This window comes from Phyllobates terribilis, unplaced genomic scaffold (assembly GCF_046119375.1).
Source record: "Phyllobates terribilis strain yellow unplaced genomic scaffold, ASM4611937v1 Scaffold_2__4_contigs__length_985480577, whole genome shotgun sequence".
Taxonomy (NCBI): domain Eukaryota; kingdom Metazoa; phylum Chordata; class Amphibia; order Anura; family Dendrobatidae; genus Phyllobates; species Phyllobates terribilis.
In genome coordinates this window covers 833,772,288-833,795,327 of record NW_027362762.1, presented here as the reverse complement: position 1 = coordinate 833,795,327, position 23,040 = coordinate 833,772,288, and the positions used below count along the sequence as shown (strand labels likewise).

The window sequence follows — 23,040 nt, the reverse complement described above, 5'->3', positions numbered from 1 at the left end:
CAGGACAGCAAAAAGTAGGGGCAAAGCTACGGACTCCAAAACTGGGTAATTAAGGCACATTTACACATGCACGTTTCTGCAAATGCAAAAAGATTGGTTAAGAACGGACGGCTTCTGTGCACCAAACATTTTTAACTGAGCATCATGCAATGCACAAAATGGAGTCACAAAAATGGATGAGAATAGGGCAGGGTCTGATTTTAACAGCACGTGTAAGCCTTTACATATAGATTAGTCTCCGATTTGTAATTTTATCCATATCCGAAGTGATTGTAAAATCAAGCACCTGCGCAATCCATTGCTTAATAAAAACTCTGTAGAGACATTGTTTTCTACTTTAGATTTCGTTGCCAAGGTTACCCAGCCACCTCTGCAGTGGCCAGTATTCTGAGGAATGAAGAGCATGCTTACAAACTGCTTGCTATATAGCTTGCAAGCGCTGCTCTGAAGATGGCCGACACCTGGAATCTGGCAGCTAGAGCGCTCCAGCGCTTCTCTTATGCTGCAGAGGAAAAAGCTGCCTCTGCTAGCCACATTTGGAGGAAGTGCAGTTTGGGCCGGCAGCTCAGCATTGCCAGCCGGCCTGAAACGTTAATCTTCAGAAAAGCTCACATTCCCCTCCCCCAACCAGAAAGTTGGGAGGCAGAGGAGTGAGGCCCTCTTGAGAACAAACCAGAGACAACCATTTTAAACAACACTGGCCCACTTTAAGGGAAGTCAGTCAACCTTTAAATGGGCTATACCGTGACGTAGGGGACTTAGCCCCTGTAACTACCATACTAGCACTGTACCTGTTACTGGTACAGTGCCTGAGAAAAGCACATATGCAAATTGCCTCTTCAGAGAGGAAGAGGACTTTAACTCTATAGCACCACCTGCTGGAAGCAATCCTACAAGTCACTATTGACCCTTTAACGAATCTTTTAATATGACTTCGAATAAAAGCCAAGTCAGAATCTCAGTTTGCAGCCACTGCACTGACTAGGGCCAATAGCTCAAAACAGTTTGAGAACTGATGTGGCTAGGTGAGGGGCATGGGGTAACGGCAGCATTCAGACAGTGATCACTCTGGGTAGCGAGCCCTGTCAAATCACAAGTGAAAAATGGGCCCCAATATTAAAGTGAGGAAGCAGAACGGTGCACCAAACTCTTAGCCACGCCAAGGGTGCGCACCAAAGCCCCCTCATTTGCAGATGAATTCAAAGTTATTTTCTCAGGCACTGCACCAGTAACAGGTAGGGTGCTAGTATGGTTGTTAACATGGCCAAGGCCCCTACAACACGGTACAGCCAATCTAAAATGCATTTTGGGGGTGAAAGACTCCCTTTAAATACAGACAGCACTAGGATGACAAAAACTGTTGTGTGAATGTTCCCTTTGTGGGATTCTTGCTGTAATTTAAAAGCAAACACTTCTCCACTGCAGCTCTGATGGTCTTCACAAGGAGGGGCTTGAGCCATGCAGTCTGATATCCATGATACACAGCTACCCCTCACCAACCACTGCTGACTGCACAGTAAAGGCAGAAAGCCATCAATGCCAACCTTTCATTTTTCTGTTGGCATACAAGAGGAGAGCTTTTTTTTGTTTTTAGGGATGAGTTGCATTTTAATACCACCATTTTAGGTATTTATTTATAGGAAAAAAATGTCAGATGGGATGAAGGATATATAAAAAAAAAAACAAACAAAAAAAAAACAACATTTAAGGGTTACAGTTTTACAGCATTTATTGTGCAGTAAAAAATGAGCTATTGATATTCCTAGGGCCAGAATGGTTATGGCAAAGCCACATTTATGTAGTTTAATGCAGTTTACTATTTTTACAAAATAAAAAAAAGTTAGCGTCTCTATATTCTGAGCACTATAATTATTATCAGAGCAATGGTGCAATGTGCAAGAGCTTATTTTTTGTGGGGATAGTTGTGGTTTTAATTGTTTATACTTTAATTGTGATTTTTTTTGTGTGTGTGATGTGATTGACTAATACTGTGCCATACACAGATGAACAATCAGACCTAAAGGTCTTTATTAGGCCCTGAGCTGCTATAGCACATTGGCACCCTGAATGTGTGGTGGGGGTTGAAAGAGGTGACAGACAGCCCCCACACTGCCTAACAGCTTAGATGATGCAGACCATCTAAGTGATGACTGTTCAAACCAAGCACAGGCGCTCAGTGCATCACAGCGGGCACAAACCTTTATATACACCTTCCGTCCTGCTTGTTCTCTCCATCTCCACTCTTTTTGGACTATGAAGCCAGAGCTGTCAAAGAAGGGGGAGGGGTGGAGATCGATGGATAACAGACAGGTGTGTTTATTTTGATTGGCCCGTCATGATGAAGGGGGAGGAAGATGTCATCGCAGGACAGAAGAGGCAATCTTAAATTGCAGGTTTCGCATTGCCTACTAGGCTTAATAGTAGTCCCAGACTTTGTGTTGGGCACATGGACTTTAGAAACAAAGACCTTAATTGTTTGTATAGAATAGTTATCCAAGTATGCTGTAATCTGGACAAAGGCCATTGTGAAGGGAGCGGGAGAGCTGTGATCATCACCTATTGTGAATGATGGATCCTGTGCTATGTAAGGTGTTACCTTCCATTGTAATCCGGTCTGTGATAATGAGACTGCTGAAAAGCCTTCTCAATACAGAAGAGGAACTTAGTCTAGCATAAGCTCTAGTGACCATTTGATAAATTGTACAATTTCTGATATTTTTCTTTAAAATACTGAGAGTGAAGTAGAAAATTGGAACGAAAAAAAAATAAAAGGTGCTTAAAAATCAGATTTTTATGTAAAAAACCAATAGGTCATGTTCTTATGATATATTCCCTTTAGGCTGGATGCCCACAAAGCATTTTCCAAGCGTTTATGCTGCGGAATTTACGCAGCATAAACGCTTGGGAAACGCTTGGTAATTCGTCCCCCATGGTCCCCCCCAAATGACAAGCCGCAATGTCAATGTCCATGCTGCGGATTTTTCCGCAGCATTTATGCTGCGCTCAAAAATCCGCAGCATGTCCATTAATTTTGCGGACACGCAGCATAATCGCCGCCATTGACTTGCATTGGACCACGTGACATCCGCATCACTACATGTGCACAAGCAGATATCACACTGTTCAATGTGCGGATGGTACCCAGGCCTGGAGGAGAGGAGACTCTGATCCAGACCCGGGTACCATAGAAACTGTAAAAAAAAGAATTTAAAATAAAAAATAAAGATTATACTCACCTTTCGATGTCCTTCCGGTGTTTTGTCTGCTCCGTCCGGTGTCTTGCACTGCTCACGCTGTTGTGAAGGACCTGCCATGATGTCATTGAGTCATGTGACCTGACACATGACGTCACCGCAGGTCCTTCACACCCCCGCAAGCAGTGCAAGACACCGGACGGAGCAGAGAAAACACCGGGAGGACATCGGAAGGTTAAGTATAATCTTTTTTTTGTTGTTGTTTTTTCTACCTTTTTTTTTTTTTTAACTAACTTGGTCACACTACTATAAATCCATGCCGGTTGCATGGATTTATATAGTGTGAACAAGTTGTCAAGCACTTTTCTAAGTGACGCCAAAAATCGCTTGGAAAAGCGCTTGATAACCCGCATGCAGAAATGCATGCAAAAACGCTTGACAAACTCTTCTACCTGGCGGGAAAAACGCATGTAAAAACCACATGCGTTTTTCCTGCCAGGGAGAAACGGAAAAAATATGCAGCATTTCTGCATCATGGGCACATAGCCTTAAAATGCGACCAAAGCTTCACAGCACTTTGGTTGCATTTTTTTGGGTGTTAAGATATAATACCAGTATTACGATTTTCCAGTTATGTGTCTAGGTGTTTGTGAGGACATCTCAACAAGGACACAGCTAGACAAACAAGTAAGAGTGAAGAGTGTAATGTTTCACACAAGTCACAGCATCAGAGGCTATAACTTGTGTGGACACCTGAGAGGGAACTACAATCACTACATAATGCCATACACACTGGATACATTACATATATACACCTGCAGCAAAGAAAGTTATCAATTAAATTTATTTCATTGTATAACATTTTCCTAATCGCACTGATTTCTGGCTCAATGAAGACAATGGAGAAGATGTGTCAAATCTTACCAGATAAGGCCTTTATCACACATAGCAAGCAATTACCGCACAGTGATTGGTTGTCAGACAGTTCCCTCAGCGAGGAATAATTTCTACATTTGTCAAGTTGCCTAATCTACAAGTAAGAATACCTTAATCGTTGCATCCTCTGAAGCAGTGACCATAACACTAAACACTGGATGGAAAATGACACGAGTGACCGGACTCCGATGACCACTAAGTGCATATTTTTCAGGAGGGCGTGGTATCCATTCTTTGGGGTCTCTCTTCTGACCAATTGGTCCTCCAGATGTAAATTCTTCTTTTGCTTCATTTAGCTTTGATTCTAATTCCATTACCTAAGGATCCATATTAAACGCTACATTAATTCACCAACAGATAACCTTATCTTAATTCATTACAAGGGTTGTCCATTTTCAGCTAACTTTACTCTCCAGGCTCAGTTGGGTTTAAAAATAACACGCTTATATTTTATTCAACTTCACCCCCCTCCACCCCAAGTTCAGCGTTGTGTTATTCACCACAGCCCCAGTCACATCAAGAGCGCTGCTGCCAATCATTGATCTCAGCAGCTCATGCCATATACATGGCTAAAGCAGCTAAACTCAGCGATTCACTGAAGCAGAGTCAAATCTAAAGAAAAAAATTGGTCAATCCCTTTAAAAAAGAAATAATCATAAAGTTTTAGGGATTTCCTTAACATTGACACCTTTGGGAAGTTTGAAAACAATCCTAAATATGTTCATTTAAAATAAAAAAAAAGTTAGATAAATCCCGACTAAAACAGGATTTGGATGTATGTGGTGACAGAGCTTCATATGACCACTAAGGTAGTATGAAGCGAGCTCCAGACCCAGTGTTGACTGTATTACAAATTGTCTACAAGTCACCAAACAGTTTTTTCATACGAGTTTCATGCATATTTTTATGCATCAGACTGAACACATTACTAGAAGAGAGGTTACCAAAGGCATAACTGATAAGCATTCGGCTAAATTGCTTTGACTTCCCTCTTTCAATCTATACAAACATTTTTTTTATATAACTGGCATCAAAAAGATAAGCATTGTCAATCATTTACATTGCTCTAACCAGGGAAAACTCAGTCAATTGCTATTAACATATTAGCACCCATTTGGATAGATCATAAAACGCAGCCCCCAATCTTTAGTTGGTGATATCTCCTCGGTGTGCTTGGGCTTTACCCTTTTCTGGGTACTTTACTTTTGCACCTGGCCTGCCACTGATGGGCTCTTGGTGAAAATAATATTTTTACTCTGCTGAAAAAGTTTTATTGCAGCCTCAGGTTCCACTACTCCCATATTGTCACACAAAATATTGTACAATGCTACCTTCTTCTGTAATCTGATAACGGATGTCCATTTCTTCTCCAGTAGGCCCGCATACTTCTTGTCTAACTCTTCATTCTGAAATAAAACACACATTGAACCGGTGAATTTATGACCTCAATGGAGAAGTCTCCTTCCTACGTTTTATGTAAAATCATTATGTATTATATTCCTGAGAAAAACCAAGGCCACCAACACAATGACACTAGCTCGAAACTGACACTGGAATTGGGTCCTTAAGGGAAAGAAAAAAAATGGCCATTAGGAGCTGAATGAGAAAGAAACGAAACAAAGGTTTTACAGTTATTTAGAAAGGGAGCCGGAAATAGGCGCTGTTCACCATGCCGAGAGTGACTGGCACTCTTGGTAGCTCAGTAACGATAGCTGGTAGATTTGAGGGGAGCATACAGCATTATTTTTCCCATCAAAACAGCCCGAAAGAACACATCAAACCTCAAGGTGAGTCAATGGGGTCCATCCGGGGGTAGATTTAGCTTAACTTCCATGATAATCAGGAACTGTAGCCACCATTTTAATGGAGAGATAATTTAGGTTACTAGCTCTGTTTGCCATTAGAGGCAATTCATCCCCCAAAACATAAATTAAAAAAATAATCAAAGAGAAAGAAAGGTCAGATGATTCGATCAGTAGCAAGAGATGTACAAAAATGAAGATGCAGAAATGCTCCTAACTGTGCGGCCTTGCTGTGTTCACCTCTGCTCAGGATGCATGGATCAGCAGCATACAAGCACTTTAGATGGATCCATATACCACTCTGCTCGTGCCTTCACACCACCAAGCACAGATGAAAATGCACATCACTCAACTGTACTCCTCTGCATTGATGTGAAGGGTGGGATCTCAGAACCCATAGCTCTACTGAAGACATGTCACTATGAGAGATTAAACAATCCTTTACATTTGAAGAAACCTTTCATCTAAGAATTTTTAGAATGGCACTCTAATTTCATAAGTGATAGTGAAGATATGCAATTACAGTATAACTAGTGGTAAACCCATTGATAATGCCCATAAAGGGGCTGCAGCGCCATCTTTTGGGCAGAGGAATTATAGCACAAATATTCAATGGAATAGGGCCAGCTGCAGCATCTTGTACAGCAATGCTGCCAGTAGCCACACTGCAGGTTAATAAAAAAAAGCAAATGGGCCGCTGCACTGAATAAGCCCTTGGTTCCCAGTATAGGTTCCTTAGAGACTGGACCCAACTGATTGTAAATTAATGGCCCATCCTAACAAAATATCACTTTTGGAAAAGCCTTTTAACCACTTAATGACACACAACATACCTGTATGTCATATGTCCGCTCCCTGACTGATGCAGGCTTAGAAAGATCCTAGTTACTTACCGGTAACGGGATTTTACAGAGCCCATGACAGCACCACCTGAGAGAGGGTATCCGCCCACCAAGGACAGGAACCTACTGAATAAAAAGGCGGTACCTCTCCTCCGCATCAGTTTTTTGTTTCAGAGCATGAGAGGGCCTCCGAAGACAGGTTAATACATAACCACCACCTCAACATATGTACTAAACACCTTAAAAAAGTGCACACCACAGTGATAAAGGGGAGGGAATTAATAGGGTGCTGTCATGGGCTCTGTAAAATCCCGTTACCGGTAAGTAACTAGGATCTTTTCCCCTTCTCCCATGACAGCACCACCTGAGAGATTTATAGAGATCAAATACCAGAGGGAGGGATCACCGCTTGCAACACCCTTCTACCAAAGGACAGATCAGTAGAAGAGGAAAGGTCAAGACGGTAATGTTTGTAAAATGTAGCAGGGGATGACCAAGTTGCCGCCTTACATATAATGTCGATGGGCACATCCGCCTTCTCAGCCCAGGAAGCAGCTACCGCTCTGGTGGAATGGGCCTTCAGGTTCTCAGGAACCGGCAGATTGCTAGAAGAGTAGGCTAAGGTAATAGTATCCCTGACCCATCTAGCTATGGTCCCCCTTGTAACCTTAAGTCCTTTCCTAGCCCCCTGAAAGGATATAAATAAAGCGTCACTCTTTCTCCAGGCTTTTGTCACTTCCAAATACTGGACTAACACCCTCCTAACATCTAAGGTGTGAAGCTTATATTCCTCAGAATCCCTAGGATTAGGATAGAAGGAAGGGAGAGTGATTACTTGCGTCCTATGGAACTTGGAGGCTAGCTTTGGAAGATAGGCCGGGTCTGGTCTTAAGATTACTCTATCCATACATACTTGAGTGAATGGATGGTTAATGGATAGTGCGTGTAAGTCACTGACTCTACGAGCTGATGTCAGGGCCACCAATAGCGCAGTCTTTAAAGTTAAGATTTTTTCTGAAACCTTCTCTAAGGGCTCGAAGGGAGGTTTGGTTAATGCTTCCAGAACTAAATTAAGGTCCCAAGGAGGCATTCTTGGAACAGGAATAGGTCTGGATCTATGACAGGCTTTAATAAATCTAATGATCCATCTATTTGCTGCCAAGTCATAATTATACAGTGCCCCCAGAGCAGATACCTGTACCTTAAGAGTACTGGTGGCTAGTCCCATGTTTAACCCCTTCTGGAGGAATTCTAGTATGGCCTCAATAGGAACCCTCCCTTTGGCAGACTGACCCGAGGTAGACAAGAACTTAGCCCAGGTTCTACCATAGATTCTAGTTGTTATCGGCTTTCTACTTGCTAGAAGGGTAGTAACAAGATCTGGAGAAAACCCCCTTTGCGTCAATAGCGACCTCTCAAAATCCAAGCCGTCAAATGCAGGCCCGCTCTTTGGGGATGACAGACTGGGCCCTGCCTGAGGAGATCCGGGATGTCCGGAAGAACCCATGGATCTGCTTGGGACATTCTCTTCATCCAAGTGAACCATGGTCTCTTGGGCCAGAACGGGGCGATCAATATAACCCTCGCCCGTTCCTCTCGGATCTTCCTCAGGATAGTAGGGATCAGTACTAAAGGGGGAAAGGCATAAGCTAGAGTGAAATCCCACTGAATCTGCAGCGCGTCCACCGCAAACGCCCCCTCTTTTGGATTCAGGGAGCAAAAGGTTTCGGTCTTCCGATTGTGTCTGTTTGCAAACAGATCTATCTGGGGCTGTCCCCACCGATCCACAATCTGCTGAAAAACGGCTGGATTCAACTCCCACTCTCCTTGTTTCAAGATGTGACGACTCAAGAAATCGGCCTTTATGTTCTCTTCCCCTTTTATATGCAGTGCCGAGAGCGTAACCAGCCGACTCTCGGCAAACCTGAAGATCTGATCCGCTATTAACATCAGAGGGAGAGACCTGGTACCCCCCTGATGATTGATGTAGGCGACTGTTGATCTGTTGTCTGACAATATCCTGACGTGAGGACCCTGATGAACAGAACTGAATTCTTTTAGCGCGTTTCTGGCTGCCAACAGCTCTTTCATGTTGGAAGACAGGCTTGTCTCGCTGTCCGACCAGAAGCCTTGTACAGAACGATCCCTTAGGTGAGCTCCCCAACCTTCCGCACTTGGGTCTGTTGTAATTGTATCCGACACCTGGAAGGTCCAAGGAACCCCCAAAGATAGGTTGACCGGAGATGTCCACCAGTCCAGGGAGTTGATCACAACATCTGGAAGAGATATTTTCCCATTCAGGCGACCTTTGAGCCGCCTGTCCGCTGCCAGAATCTCCTGTTGGAGACATCTGGAATGGTGCTGGGCCCACTGAACCGCCAGAATGCAAGACGTCATTGTACCCAACAGAGACATTGCACTCCTCAGGGTGATGGTCGGATTGCTGACAATCTGAGATGTTAGGGATCTGATCTTCAGTTTCTTTTCCTCTGGCAGAAGACAGGTTTGGTTTTCCGAGTCCAGAATGAGACCCAGGAAAGACTGAACCCTCTTTGGTTCCAGCCTTGACTTCTCCAGATTTAACAGCCAACCTAGGCGTCTTAGACTGGCCATGACGTCCGCCAGGGCTAGAGCACAGAGTTGACTTGATCTGCCCACTACTAAGAAGTCGTCCAGATAAGGGATGACTAAAATATCTCTTTCCCTCAAGTGCGCTGTGACCTCCAGAATGATTTTTGTGAAGACTCTCGGCGCCAAGGAAATGCCAAAGGGAAGAGCTGCGAACTGAAAATGCCTTACGTGCCTGCCGAATTGTACAGCTACTCTTAGAAACTGTTGATGATTTGGCAAAATCGGGACGTGGTAGTAGGCGTCCTTCAGATCGAGGACGCACATAAAACAGTCCGGAAATAACATCTTTATGGCTGATTTTATTGTTTCCATCTTGAAAGGCCTGTAGATTAAATGGTCGTTCAGTCTCTTTAAGTTCGCAATGGTCCTGAAGGAGCCGTCCGGCTTCTTTATTAGGAAGAGGGTCGAATAGAATCCTCTTCCTTGCTCGGGTGCAGGTGTTTCCACCAGAACTCCTTTCCTGAGCAGAGAGAGAACTTCCTGCTGTAAGGCTATCTGTTCCACTAAACCTCTGGGGGCTGATATTTTGACAGTGTTCTTGGGCCTGCTCTTGAACTCTAGTGTGAGCCCCCTCCTGATTATCCCTAAGATCCAAGAATTGGATGAAATTTTCTTCCAGGCAGGCAGGAAGTGGGACAATCTTCCTCCCACCTGGGGGGAACTGTCACTTAGGGGCTTTCTTATTCTCGGAGGAGGGACCCCCAAACATGAAGCCTCTGCTATACGGCTTTCGGTCTTTCCAGCTACCTTGGTTTCTGGGAGCTTTACTGCGGCTGTATTTTCTCTTCCGAAAGGAACTGTTAAATCGGGAACCAGACACCGTGGGAAATCCATGTTTTTTGTCTGCGGCTTTATCTAGGATGTCATCTAGACCTTTGCCGAACAAGAAGTCCCCCTCACAAGGGATTGAGCACAGTTTAGACTTTGACTGCACATCTCCTGGCCAGCTCTTGAGCCATAGCGCCCTACGGGCTGCATTAGAGAGGTTTGCAGACCGGGCAGCCAGCCTAACTGAATCTGCCGATGCATCTGCCAGGAATGCAGCCGCTCCCTGCACAAGAGGAAGGTCTGATAGAATTTTCTCCCTGGACACATTCCCCCTGATCTGGTCTTCCAATTGTTGAAGCCAGATCATCATAGATCTAGCAGTGCAGGTCGCTGCTACTGCCGGTTTAAGGGCCCCTGCTGACGACTCCCAGGTTTGCTTAAGGAAGGACTCCGCTTTTTTATCCAGCGGGTCTTTTAAGGCTCCTAAATCCTCAAAGGGCAGAGTGGATTTTTTTGAAGATTTTGAAATGGCCACGTCAATCTTAGGGGTTTTGTCCCATTTAGCCGCATCCTCATCCTCAAAGGGGTACCTCCGCTTGGAGGATGACGGCAGCTGACCCTTCCTCTCCGGTTTCTTCCATTCCCTTTCTATCAGAGATTTAATCCTGTCATTGACCGGGAATGAGCGTCTCCTCCTTTGGTCTAAGCCCCCGAACATAACATCCTGGACTGTTCTGGGCACTTTGGTATCGGTAATACCCATAGTCCCTCTGACGGCTTTAACTAGTCTCTCAGTATTATCAACCGAAAAACAAGGTCTGCCCCCCCCATTATCATCCGAAGACTCCGATGACGATGAGTAGTGATTAGAGGAGGAAGGCAGTTCTCTTGTAAAACGGGACTCCACTGATTCCTCTGATTCTGAAGAAACTAGTTTTCGCTTCTTCTTTTTGAGTGAGGTTAAGCCTCTTAAAGACTCTCTGACCTCTGTCTGGATTAGATCCTTTAATTCTAAAGAAAACCTGGGGGACTCCTCTGCAATGGTTTTCTGAATACAGTCTGAGCATAGGTTTTTGGCATAGGAGGTGGGAAGACCGATTTTGCATAAAGCACACTCCCTGTTTTTATTTTTAGCACTACACTTCTTCGCCTCCTGCCCCAAGAAATAAAAGGAGAAGGAGGAAAAGAGAGAGAGAGAAGAGCACATTATTCAAGGTGAGACTTTCACGAAGATCACTCACCACACTGCCGTTCAGACTAGGGTACCGGAGGCGGTGGTTGCCGTTCACATGAGGGCTCCCATCTGGCGGAGGTGGACTGACGAAGTCTTTTCTGACCAGTCTTGCCGGAACTCGTACGCCCCTCACTGCTGTGACTTTGTCGATGGGAAGATTCCCGTTCCATTTGTTTGAGCTGCTTGCGCTGCTTTGATGGCTGTGGCTGCTGCTGTACTTCCTGTGGCGGTGACAGCTGCTGCCCAGGTGACTGCGGTTCCTCATTCATCATGGTGGGGATGCAGACACCGCCATCCTGATTGCTGCCCATCCTTAAAAGCAGTAGGGCTCCACCTCCTTTAGGCTCCTCCCCTTCCGGCAGCGTGCTCATCTCTCTTTTTCCTTTTTTTTTTTTTTTTTAATTTTAGCCAGCTGGCGTGCTACCCGCAGATCCACCTGCCTCTGCGCGTGCGCAGCCCAGCGGCACCCGGCGCGCTTGCAGCGGGATGACAGCTTCCCACCCGCGCATGCGCAGACCCGGTTTCCGGCGCACTCCGTGATAGGGCGCGTCAGCACCCCGCGCGTGCGCAGCCCGGACTTCCGGCGCGCTCCGTCAGAGGGTGCGACGCGACCCCCACGTGCGCAGCCCGGAAGACCTGCCGGCCGGCGCGCTCAGTTCATCTTTGCGAGGCGCAGACCCGGCCGCAGGCCCCGGCGCACGCAGGGAGGCATCCGAAGGAAAACAGCACCTCCTCCCCACACGCAGACCCGGGCAGCAGCCAGACGGGCTGGGAACAGGGACCATCTGCTGCTTCCACGGCCTCCAGGCCGCACCGTCCATAATCCAGGTACGTGAGGTACCACCTGGTGAGGCTCCCATCAGGGACAGGAACCAAAAAACTGATGCGGAGGAGAGGTACCGCCTTTTTATTCAGTAGGTTCCTGTCCTTGGTGGGCGGATACCCTCTCTCAGGTGGTGCTGTCATGGGAGAAGGGGAAAAATGAGCCTGCATTTTTTGCCAGCAGATGATGATAGTGTTGTTCGGCCATCATCTGCTGGCTGTTAATCGCTGCAGTCGATCTGTGAAAGCGGCATTCACACTGAGCAGCCCGGGGGGAGCATTCTTCTAACTGCTTATTAGCGCCCGGAAGGCATATGCGGAGTGCTGATGGGTTGCTATGATGGCCAGGGGTCTGCTGAAGACTCATGTGCCTGTCATGATATACCTAAGAAAGGCAGCCACTGGCAAGTGATCATAGGAGACAATGATTTTTGCCATCAGACCTGTACAGTAGTATTGCTGTGTATAGTACAAGCAATCAGATGATTGCAGGTTCTTGTCCCCTAAGGAGACTAGAAAATACAGCAAGGAAAGAAAAAAAAATTAAAAATGTGAAAAAAATATATGTTATAAAAAGTTTGTATCCCCCATGAAAGACAAAATACACATGTAATATTTTCATATCCACAAAAGTCTGAATAAAATCTAAAATTAATTAGATCTGTAACCGCTGTAATGAGAAAGATACATAACGCCGAAATTGCAATTTTTCAGACACCGCAACAGGCGATCAAAACATCACATCAAAACATAACCCCAAAAAAAAAAAAAACTCACATAGTCCCATAGACTGAAAATTGAAGATGTTATGAGTCTTGAAAAATAGCGACTTTTTAAATTTATTTTTCTTTACTATCGATCTCTCATCATACTGACCTGGAGAATCATATTACCAGGCACTTTAACTTTATTTTTGTTTTGAATAAGAAACCCCCCAAAAATAATGGCGTAAATGCACTATTTTTGCCATTTCCCCACCCTTGGAAAAAAAATATTTTCACGCTTTCCAGTACATAGCATGATAAAAATGGATGATGTCATTCAAAGGTGCAACTCGTCTTGCAATAAACAAGCACCCATATGGGTATGTCTACAAAACAATTATACATGTTTCAGCACATCATAGTAGTCTATTTTATCTGGACAATGAGAAATGCAGCTTTGAGTGGGTGGCAGGATTAGACCACTGAACAGTACAGGCAGCACTGCGGACAACATTCCACCTGGAATAATAGGCAACCTTCCATAATGTTAAAAAAGTACAAGTGAATTGTTAAGATCTTACCATATCTAGTTCTGCCTCCTTCTTGAAAACAGAGTATGCCTCTTCGTAGCCATTGGAACGGAGATAGTCTGCTATAGCTCGATTTCTGAAAATATAATTAAAAACAATATTTATATCAGAACTATGGAGAGAAAAAAGGCCTTGTCTGTGTGTAGAGAATTATACATGGAAGAATAATTTAGTTAATAGAAAAATATGCTGAGACCATACACCGTTGTACCCAATTCTAAGCAGCAGCTATTCAAGTACTAATTATACAACAAAAAGATAACCAATTCTTATAATCAACTAAAATCAGACTTAAATTACTTAGTATTTTTACCTATAAGTATAATGACAAGAAACTTTTGTAATAGTTCTAGTGTAGTCCTTTGAGCAAAAAAAAAAAAAAAAAAGGAAATTACAAAAATTATTTTTGTGGCATTTTTTTTTTTTTTTTTACACTTTAGATCAGTACAGACAAAAAATAGTGATGTACAAGAATCAAATTGCAAGGGTAAAAAAGTTAATGACGAGTCAAGAGTATGAAGGTGATGTACATAAACTCACTGGAAGCAAAGAGAATATAAGGTGTAAATGCAAAGCAATGAAGCAACATGAGTAATGGACGGTATAGCCAAACAAAAAATAAGATGCTTGAATATACAGTACAAAGTGTCAGAGCACAGAAATGTAGCATATACTGGAGTAATGTATATGCAGACAAAAATAAGAAGCATTGTGAGAGTAGGTGTAAGTAATACGGGAAAAGGAACAACCACCTAATAAAAAACAAACAAACGCACAATGCATGTTTTTGCCAAACTGCTTCGTCCAGGGATGCGGGTTTATTTCGGTGGTGGTGGTGGTGGTGTGTGTGTGGGGGGGGGGGGGTGTTCTTGTATTACATGTACCTATTCCCCATGCTTCTTATTTTGCTGTATGTGTCCAGTGACAATGCATATAGATCACGTTCACGACTTTCTATGACAAGTATTTTATTACATTTGCAACTATGTTGCCTCTATTGATTATCAAACAAGCTTGGTGACACCTTTTGTACCAGTGTGTTCATATATTCGATCGATAAATAGACAGATTTAGTTTTATCACCTTATGCCACCTGCCTGTGTTTTCTTGGTTTTTAATGCTGTCTTATTATGTAAAACATAGTACATTTATACCTAACCAATGGTACCCTGCACATTTAGTATAGGGCTATTTGTGCACTTTTGTTTTTTTATAGGGGCGGGAGGTGAGGTTTTATCTTTCACAAACCCACTCATTTGAATGAGTGACATCTCTGCAAATTAGAGGAGAGTAGACATGACTTCAGTTGAACCATCAGTCCACAAAAGAAAAAAAAAAAAAACACATGCCACAATTTGTAGTAATCCAACGCTATTACCAGTGCAGGACCCAGTGTGGACGATGTAAGACGTGTCATCCACACAAAGCTGACGACATCACAAGAAGAGAGGAGGCGTTGGATCAAGACAAGCGATGCCCATTGGATCTGACTGCCCCGTAGGGGAGTATAATAAAAGGTGTTTTTCTTGTTTTGCAGGCTGGATTGGGGAATATATACAGTATATTAAAATGCTGTATATGATGGCTTACAAGTACTGGCCTTACATCATATGGGAAATACCTGGTGACAGGTTCCCTTTAAAAACCATTACATCTCTGGATCAAGAGACATCATTTCAAAACAATGAATAAAGAAGCAAATGCTGAGAACTTGCATCAGAGGTATATACTGGGAAATGATAATGAGAAAAAACCCTTACATATACAGATTGATAGACCAAGGCTAGACGTTAAAGAGGTTTTCCCTGTATCAACGAGACTCCGAGCCCTGTCTGAATGGAGCTGACAGTATGCACGCTACTGTCCATGTAGCTACAGTAGCTTGTATCAAGAGTCTCTCCACAGCCAGTGTCAGATTGCGCAGGACAGTATTCCTGGAGGTACACTGTTAAACCATTTTAGGTGCAGGCAAAATCTGAACACATACACATTTGATCCTTTTAAAGTTTAACTCCGTACTATAAAAGTGAATAGCTATAAAGAAAATATAAGTCACTAAAGAGTCAGAAATTATGTCATTTTTAGGGGGTTGTCCCCCATTCAGTTTTCTTTCTCGATTTCCTGTAAGCTCCACCAGTTGTATGTAAAGGGCTAGAGTCAAGTCTCTGCTGTGGTTTTCTTTTGTTCAGTTTTTTGCTACTAATGGAGTTTATGAGCTGCTGTCACTCAAACTACTTTTATCATTGCCCACTAATGGCGATTCATTTCATGTAGAGAGGTAGAGGAGTCAGAAGCAGAGACTGTGCAGAAGCCACTAAGGATGCGGTAGCAGGGACAGAAGCTGCGGTCACTTCTCCATCACTCCCACACAAAGACAGGACATCAACAAGGAACGGCAGTGACAAAAAGCACCGCCCCGTGGTGACGTTTTCATGGCAGGGAAACAGATGCTGCAGAGAAGTGACTGGCCAAATCTTTAAAAAAAAAAAATCTGAAACATTCAAAACATACCTGGCTGCAATTGTGCAGCCAGGCTCTAAATCACGCAGACCGTGGTTTTGGGCACCACAAATCGATTAACAGGTTCCCTTCAAAGAGCAACACAAACTGCCATCGATACATTATAGTATCCCCATATCTTCACAGCTATACCAGCATTATGTCCAGTCACTACATTTAACCACAAATCTATGAAAAATCTCAGTATTATATTTCTGCACTTGAGGATATCATTTCAGGTGAAATGAAGTGTGAAGGTACAGAATAGTAGAGAAGGAGGGTTGCATTTCAGAGCTAGCTCTTCCTACAAAAACTTTTTTTTTTTTTTTTTTTTCACACTGAAGCATTAGGAAATCAATGCAGGGCGAGCAAGACAATGACGTGTGAAGCATGTGATAAACCTGAGCAATCTTTACAGCTTCACAGAAGCATAAAAGGTCCAATAGCTGAGGTGAAGCAGACAAGGTCGGTTAGAGGTGGTCTCCTGCTCATCAATGGGTGCTTACAGGAAGGCCCAGACTGTCCTACACAGAAAAGCTGACATTTACACAAAGCACATTCATCCATTCTCCAGTGCTCTGATAGCACAAGAGTACTACTAATTGAATTGGAGCCTGAATCAATGTTGGGTGTTAATAACCTGGACTCTTAACAGAGCACACAATTCAATAGGAATGCATTTAAAATAATGAAATCTTACACTTCTGTACTTAAAATTTATTTTCTCAAGAAAATTATGAATGCAGGAAGTGTATGGGTAGTTCTGATTATAGAGGTTATGTACTCCATTAGGGTTACAATGTTGGTAAAAGTCACTTGATCATAGCTGAATTTGGCTTGGGTGCAGTGATTAGAAACATTTGCTTCATTAGGTTACATATAGCAGGGGAAGTCCTGATCAGCTCTCTATAGACAGCCACTAACATCCAAGGCTTAGGCTATGTGCCCACGATGCAGAAATGCTCAGGATTTTTTCCTGAGCGTTTCTGCATCTGTGGCAGAAAAAAACGCATGTGGATTGTACATGCAGATTGTACATGCGTTTTTCCTGCCAGGAACATGCGGAAATGGAGTGTTATTCATTGACATTTCCGCATGCGGATTGACAAGAGCTTTCCAAGCGATTAGCATCACTTGGAAAGTGCTTGTGACAACTAGGTCACACTATATAAATCCATGCAAACTGCATGGATTTATATAGTGTGACCCGAGAGAGTGGTTTAAAAAAAAAAAAAAAAAAAAAAATGTATACTTACCCTCCGATGGCCCCCGGTGTCCTGCTCACTCCGTTCTCCCTTGCCGGCAGCGGTGGATTGAAGGACCTGCCGACGCCAGAATCGCGTGACCAGTCACATGACTGACGTCAGCGCAGGTCCTTCAATCCACCGGGAAGCAAGGAGCGCAGCACGGGCCGCCGGAAGGTAAATATACATTTATTTTATTCTTTTTTTTTTTTTTTTCTTACAGATTTTTTTAATGGTACCTGGGTGTGGAGGAGACTCTCCTCTCATCTACACCCGGGTACCATCCGCACATTAGAACGCGCCAATTACGCAAGTACAGATGCAGTCTTGTGGAATTGGCGCATTCTAATGCAAGTCAATGGCGGCGAAGACGCAGCATTTCAGCAAAATAATTGTTAGTGCTGCGTTTTTTTCCGCAATGATAATCCGCAGCGGAAATTTCCGCAGCATGTGCACAGCACATGCGGATTATCATTGGGGAACATGGCAGGCCTTCTACCAAGCATTTTTAGGGTATGTGCACACGATGCAGAAATGAAGCAGAAAATTTCTGCATCATTTCTGCATCTCCCTGGCAGAAAAAACGCATGCAGATTGTGCATGCGTTTTTCCTGCAGAATACATGCGGATCCACATGCGTTTCCGCATGCAGATTGACAAGCGCTTTCCAGGCGATGTTAGCATCACCTGGAAAGTGCTTGACAACTAGGTCACACTATATAAATCCATGCAAACAGCATGGATTTATACAGTGTGAACCGAGAGAGTGTATATACTTACCTCCGATGGCCCGCGCTGTCCTGCTCACTCCGTTCTCCCGGCTGCCGGCAACTTTGAATTGAAAGACCTGCCGACGTCAGCGTCACGTGACCCGTCACATGACTCTGACGTCACCGCAGGTCCTACAACTCACTGCAAGTGCCGGAAACCAAGCGGGAGCGCTGCGCGGGCCGACAGAAGGTAAGAATACATTTATTTTTTATTTTATTCTTCTTTTCACAGCTTTTTTAATGGTACCTGGGTGTGGATGAGACTCTCCTCTCCTCCACACCCGGGTACCATCCGCACATTAGAACGCACCAATTACGCAAGTACAAATGCTGTCTTGCGGAATTGGCGCGTTCTAATGCAAGTCAATGGCGGCGAAATCGCCGCGTTTCCGCAAAATTAATTGACATGCTGCGGATTTTTGACCGCAGCGTTAACGCTGCGGAAAAATCCGCATCATGGGCACAGCACATGCGGATTTCCATTGGGGAACATTGCTGCCCTTCTACCATGCGTTTTTCATGCGTTTCCGCGGCGTTTCCGCAACTGCAAAAACGCCGCGGAAACGCATGAAATACGCATCGTGTGAACACAGCCTTAATGCGTTTCCGCAGATGCAAAAACGCTGCAGAAATGCATTAAAAAAGCATCGTGGGCACACAGCCCTTACAGGAATAATCACTAAGCACAATGGTGGTCACGAGTTTCAACCAGGATTTGATTAAAGAAAAGGGGAATTTTATCAATAGCTTTAAAGTTTATATGGATTTTTGGCTGGTGTGGGGTCAATGTTTTACTCTCGACATTATAAACCATAATACCTACGCAAAAGAAGAGATGAAAGGACAAGCCAGCATATTTTCCTTTGATTGGATGACATTTACATGGACCAATGGTGGGCAACAAACATTCATCCACCTGCTCATCATCCCATGTAAAAATGCTTTAAGACGTATGGGCCCCTTTAAAATCTAAAGTACCTATGTACGTCAATAAATGAAGAAGCTTGTCACAAAGAACTGACATTGTGATGGTCAATACCGATAAACTAAACAAACACTCAGATCATCTGGTTGACTTCTGGGAGTTGCTTCTAGGAAAGGATCAGAGATTTATTCAGACATGGACATTTTACTAAAGGTTACTGCATAAGAATGACAGAAGTAAGGGGCATCCACAATGCATGTTGTAGCCCACAGACTCTGCCCCAACCCCCCCAAAAAAAAAAAAAAAAATTGCATAGCTAGGCATATGGGTCTGACAGAGGTAAAAAGGACACAGCCTATGGGGTGAATAAGGGCCTAGGAGAGCGCTCGCTGTATACAGCAGCAAATACACCCAAAACTGAAGCTAGTTTAAACCAAAATGGTGGCAACCAAGCTCTTCAATGAAAAAAATGTGGGGGGAGAACCGGGAGGTTAAGAAAAGAAAAAAACCATACCACTCTCGTGCATAAAAATACGAATACATGTAAAATGAAAAATAGTAGATAACATTAACTATTACCTGCGGCCACCTCTGACTGGAGGTAAGGATCACTATGAGCAACAAGAAAACTACTACAGAAAATAGAGGGGAAACCTGAAATTAGTATGTTGGTAATAGACACTGTATTGTCATTGGGTAAAGGTGAAATTTACACCAGACAGAAGGGAATGTAATGCAAGATTTTCTCTGGCAGATTTGCTAGCACTCTTCTCAGCCCTTAAAGCAATCTAAATATGTCATTGTCTGAATTCATTCCTGTAATGGAAACCAGAAGTGTCCGAGGTCTTCAACATTTCTATCAGTGTGCCCAACCCCTCAGAGGGGTATCAAGCATTGTGTGGCAATATTCAACCAAACTATTTAAGAATAAACCAAGTGCTCATATCACAACCAATCCTTAGATTGCAGAGCACATGCATGGGTAATGTCTGCCACACTAGACTAATCCTGGCCTGACCTACCTGTACTCACTGAAGAAATCACAGGTCACTAAATCATTAAAGCACATTTACAATAGGCCAGTGCACCACCCCACCCACCCCAATTCCACTGCAGGCAAAAGCAGGACAGAAAGGGATGACATCCTGTTCTTTGATGACCACTGAGGTCTGTGACTGGATGCAGCAGTCAGGGGACTGGAATGGGAAGTCACTGGATATAACAGGTGACATTCTGTTCAGGAGCGACCGCGCTGCAGAGTTTGGAGAAGATGAGTATATATCAGCTACTATATTAGAAAATTATCTGTGCTTAAAACAATGTATTTGCTGAATTGGGCAAGCCCATTAAACAGCAGCAAAAGAGTAACATACTATGCATGCTTACTCAGTTCAAGACTGGGGCATTTTCCCCAAACACATTTTTGGTTTCTTTCGTACATGAACGTTTTAACGACTCCCAAAAATTATTAAGTTCTAATTTGTTTGCATATTCAAATAGTTTTTGCCTCTTTCTGCGATACTTGAGTCTTAATTTATATGCAACTTAGATATTTTTTTTTTTGCCCGACATAAGGAGGAAAAATAAAAGAAAAATAGGAAATGTCTGTCTTTCACAAGAGGTCCACTAAACATTTTACATTGTGATCCCCTTTCTATAGAAATTTTATATAGTGGACATTTTTTTCAATGGGGGTGGGGTTAGAAACAGATTCACACTGGCTTTTTTGGGGGTAATTTTTTCATTCATTTCAGGCTTAGAAATTAAGCCTCTTATCTGCATAGGGCCCAGTAGCTCCTGCTCTCTCCCTACACCCAAAGATCATAGGGTCCGGAGACTAGGAAGTGCTGACAGTACTTCCTATCCTGTATACACAAGACTTGTTCAGCAGTGTATACAGAGACCAGGAAGCACACCTTGTAACAACCATCTCTGTCTTCTCTATGGGGACCCTGGCTGTGTCTGAGGCTGTGTGCCCACGTAGCGTTTTTCAAGCGTATATGCTGCGGAATTTCCGCAGCGTAAACGCTTGAAAAACGCATGTAGATCCGCACCCCATGGTCCCCAATGGCATTCCGCAATGTCAATGCCCATGCTGCGGATTTTTCCGCAGCGTATATGCTGCAGTCAAAAATCCGCAGCATGTTCATTAATTTTGCGGAAGCGCTGCGGAATCAATGTGCGGATGGTACCCAAGTCTGGAGGAGAGGAGACTCTCCTCCAGACCTGGGTACCAAAGAACCTGTAAAAAAAAGAATAAAATAAAGTTTATACTTATCTTCTGATGTTTTCCCTCCGTCGCGCTGTTGTCTGAAGGACCTGCCACGTCATTGAGTCATGTGACCCACCACATGACTCAATGACGTCACCGCAGGTCCTGCACACAACAGCGTGAGCCGCTCAAGACTCCGGACGGGGCAGAGAATGCATCAGAAGGTGAGTATAAAGTTTATTTTTTTATTTTTTACCATTCTGAACAAGTTGTCAAGCACTTTTCCAAGTGATGCTTGGAGAAGTGCTTGATAACCCGCATGCGGAAATGCATGCAAAGACGCCTCACAAACGCTTCTACCTGGCGGGAAAACCGCATGTAATATCCGCATGCGATTTTCCCGCCAGGGAGAAGCGTAAAAAATATGCTTCAGGTCCGCAACGTGGGCACATAGCCTGACAGCCAGCTCCTAGATGCTGCAGCACCATTTATTGCAAACAGCTTACTCAGTACTGACATTCTAATGATCAATGCACAAAGTGCGGACCGCCAACACATTTACAATCTGTGAGTGGTCTGAACATAGTCAATAGAAAGCTGAGACAGACACTGCCAAAGCTTTTTCAGGACTCTTCTAGCCCTGGGAGCTCCATTTCAAAGTTCAACCCACCACAGAAGCGGCATTTCATCCCCTGTACGTCTGCACTGGTGATGAGTGCAAGTGTTCCTTACTTGAGTTAGCCTAGGGTGCTCGGGTTTGCACAGAGTATCGTGGGTGCTCAAGTGACATGTTCGAATCCCCGTGACCGCGTGTTTAGTGGCTGTTCAGCCCCAAAACATGACGGCATTGCTTGACAAACACGGGCAATCCTCACATGTTTTGTGGCTGTCTAACAGCAGTAAAACATGCGGCTGCAGAAACTCGAACAAAACACTTTAGCACCCACGATACTTGGTGCATACCTGAGCACCCTAGCCAAATTCGACTAACAAGCACTTGCGCTCATCACTAGTCTGCACATGACAAGCAATTAGCTTGAAGGAGTCGTTCTGTCCTGAGGTTTAGCCCCCTTTTCTGTCTCCACTGTGGTGAAGAACTGCTCTGGCTTATATTTTATTTATTTGATTTTAAGGCTGTGTTCACACGATGCGTATTTCATGCGTTTCCGCGGCGTTTTTGCAGTTGCGTAAACGCCGCGGAAACGCATGAAAAACGCATGGTAGAAGGGCAGCAATGTTCCCCAATGGAAATCCGCATGTGCTGTGCCCATGATGCGGATTTTTCCGCAGCGTTAACGCTGCGGTCAAAAATCCGCAGCATGTCAATTAATTTTGCGGAAACGCGGCGATTTCGCCGCCATTGACTTGCATTAGAACGCGCCAATTCCGCAAGACAGCATTTGTACTTGCGTAATTGGTGCGTTCTAATGTGCGGATGGTACCCGGGTGTGGAGGAGAGGAGAGTCTCATCCACACCCAGGTACCATTGAAAAAGCTGTAAAAAGAAGAATAAAATAAAAAATAAATGTATTCTTACCATCTGTCGGCCCGCACAGCGCTCCCGCTTGGTTCCCGGCACTTGCAGTGAGTTGTAGGACCTGCGGTGACGTCAGAGTCATGTGACGGGTCACGTGACGCTGACGTCGGCAGGTCTTTCAATTCAAAGTTGCCGGCAGCCGGGAGAACGGAGTGAGCAGGACAGCGCGGGCCATCGGAGGTAAGTATATACACTCTCTCGGTTCACACTGTATAAATCCATGCTGTTTGCATGGATTTATACAGTGTGACCTAGTTATCAAGCACTTTCCAGGTGATGCTAACATCGCCTGGAAAGCGCTTGTCAATCTGCATGCGGAAACGCATGTGA

General features: G+C 44.1%; 2 protein-coding genes across 3 annotated transcripts in view; both read right to left on the bottom strand.

Annotated features, from left to right (window-relative positions):
* PAFAH1B1 (platelet activating factor acetylhydrolase 1b regulatory subunit 1) overlaps positions 1 to 23,040 on the bottom strand; it is an 83,401-nt gene that overhangs the window by 11,343 nt on the left and 49,018 nt on the right. For both annotated transcript variants that reach the window (XM_073667797.1, XM_073667796.1), the window contains 3 exons: positions 13,515 to 13,599; positions 5,462 to 5,536; positions 4,241 to 4,447 (listed from right to left, as the gene is read on the bottom strand). In XM_073667797.1, coding sequence (XP_073523898.1) covers positions 4,241 to 4,447; positions 5,462 to 5,536; positions 13,515 to 13,599 — 367 coding nt within the window. The remainder of the gene's footprint in view (positions 1 to 4,240; positions 4,448 to 5,461; positions 5,537 to 13,514; positions 13,600 to 23,040) is intronic.
* Positions 9,179 to 12,399, bottom strand: LOC141232328 (uncharacterized). The gene is made up of 2 exons (XM_073667794.1): positions 12,173 to 12,399; positions 9,179 to 11,643 (listed from the first exon to the last, which is right to left on the bottom strand). Exon 2 carries the CDS (start codon positions 11,378 to 11,380, stop codon positions 10,070 to 10,072), a length of 1,311 nt encoding a protein of 436 aa, XP_073523895.1. The 5' UTR covers positions 11,381 to 11,643; positions 12,173 to 12,399; the 3' UTR covers positions 9,179 to 10,069.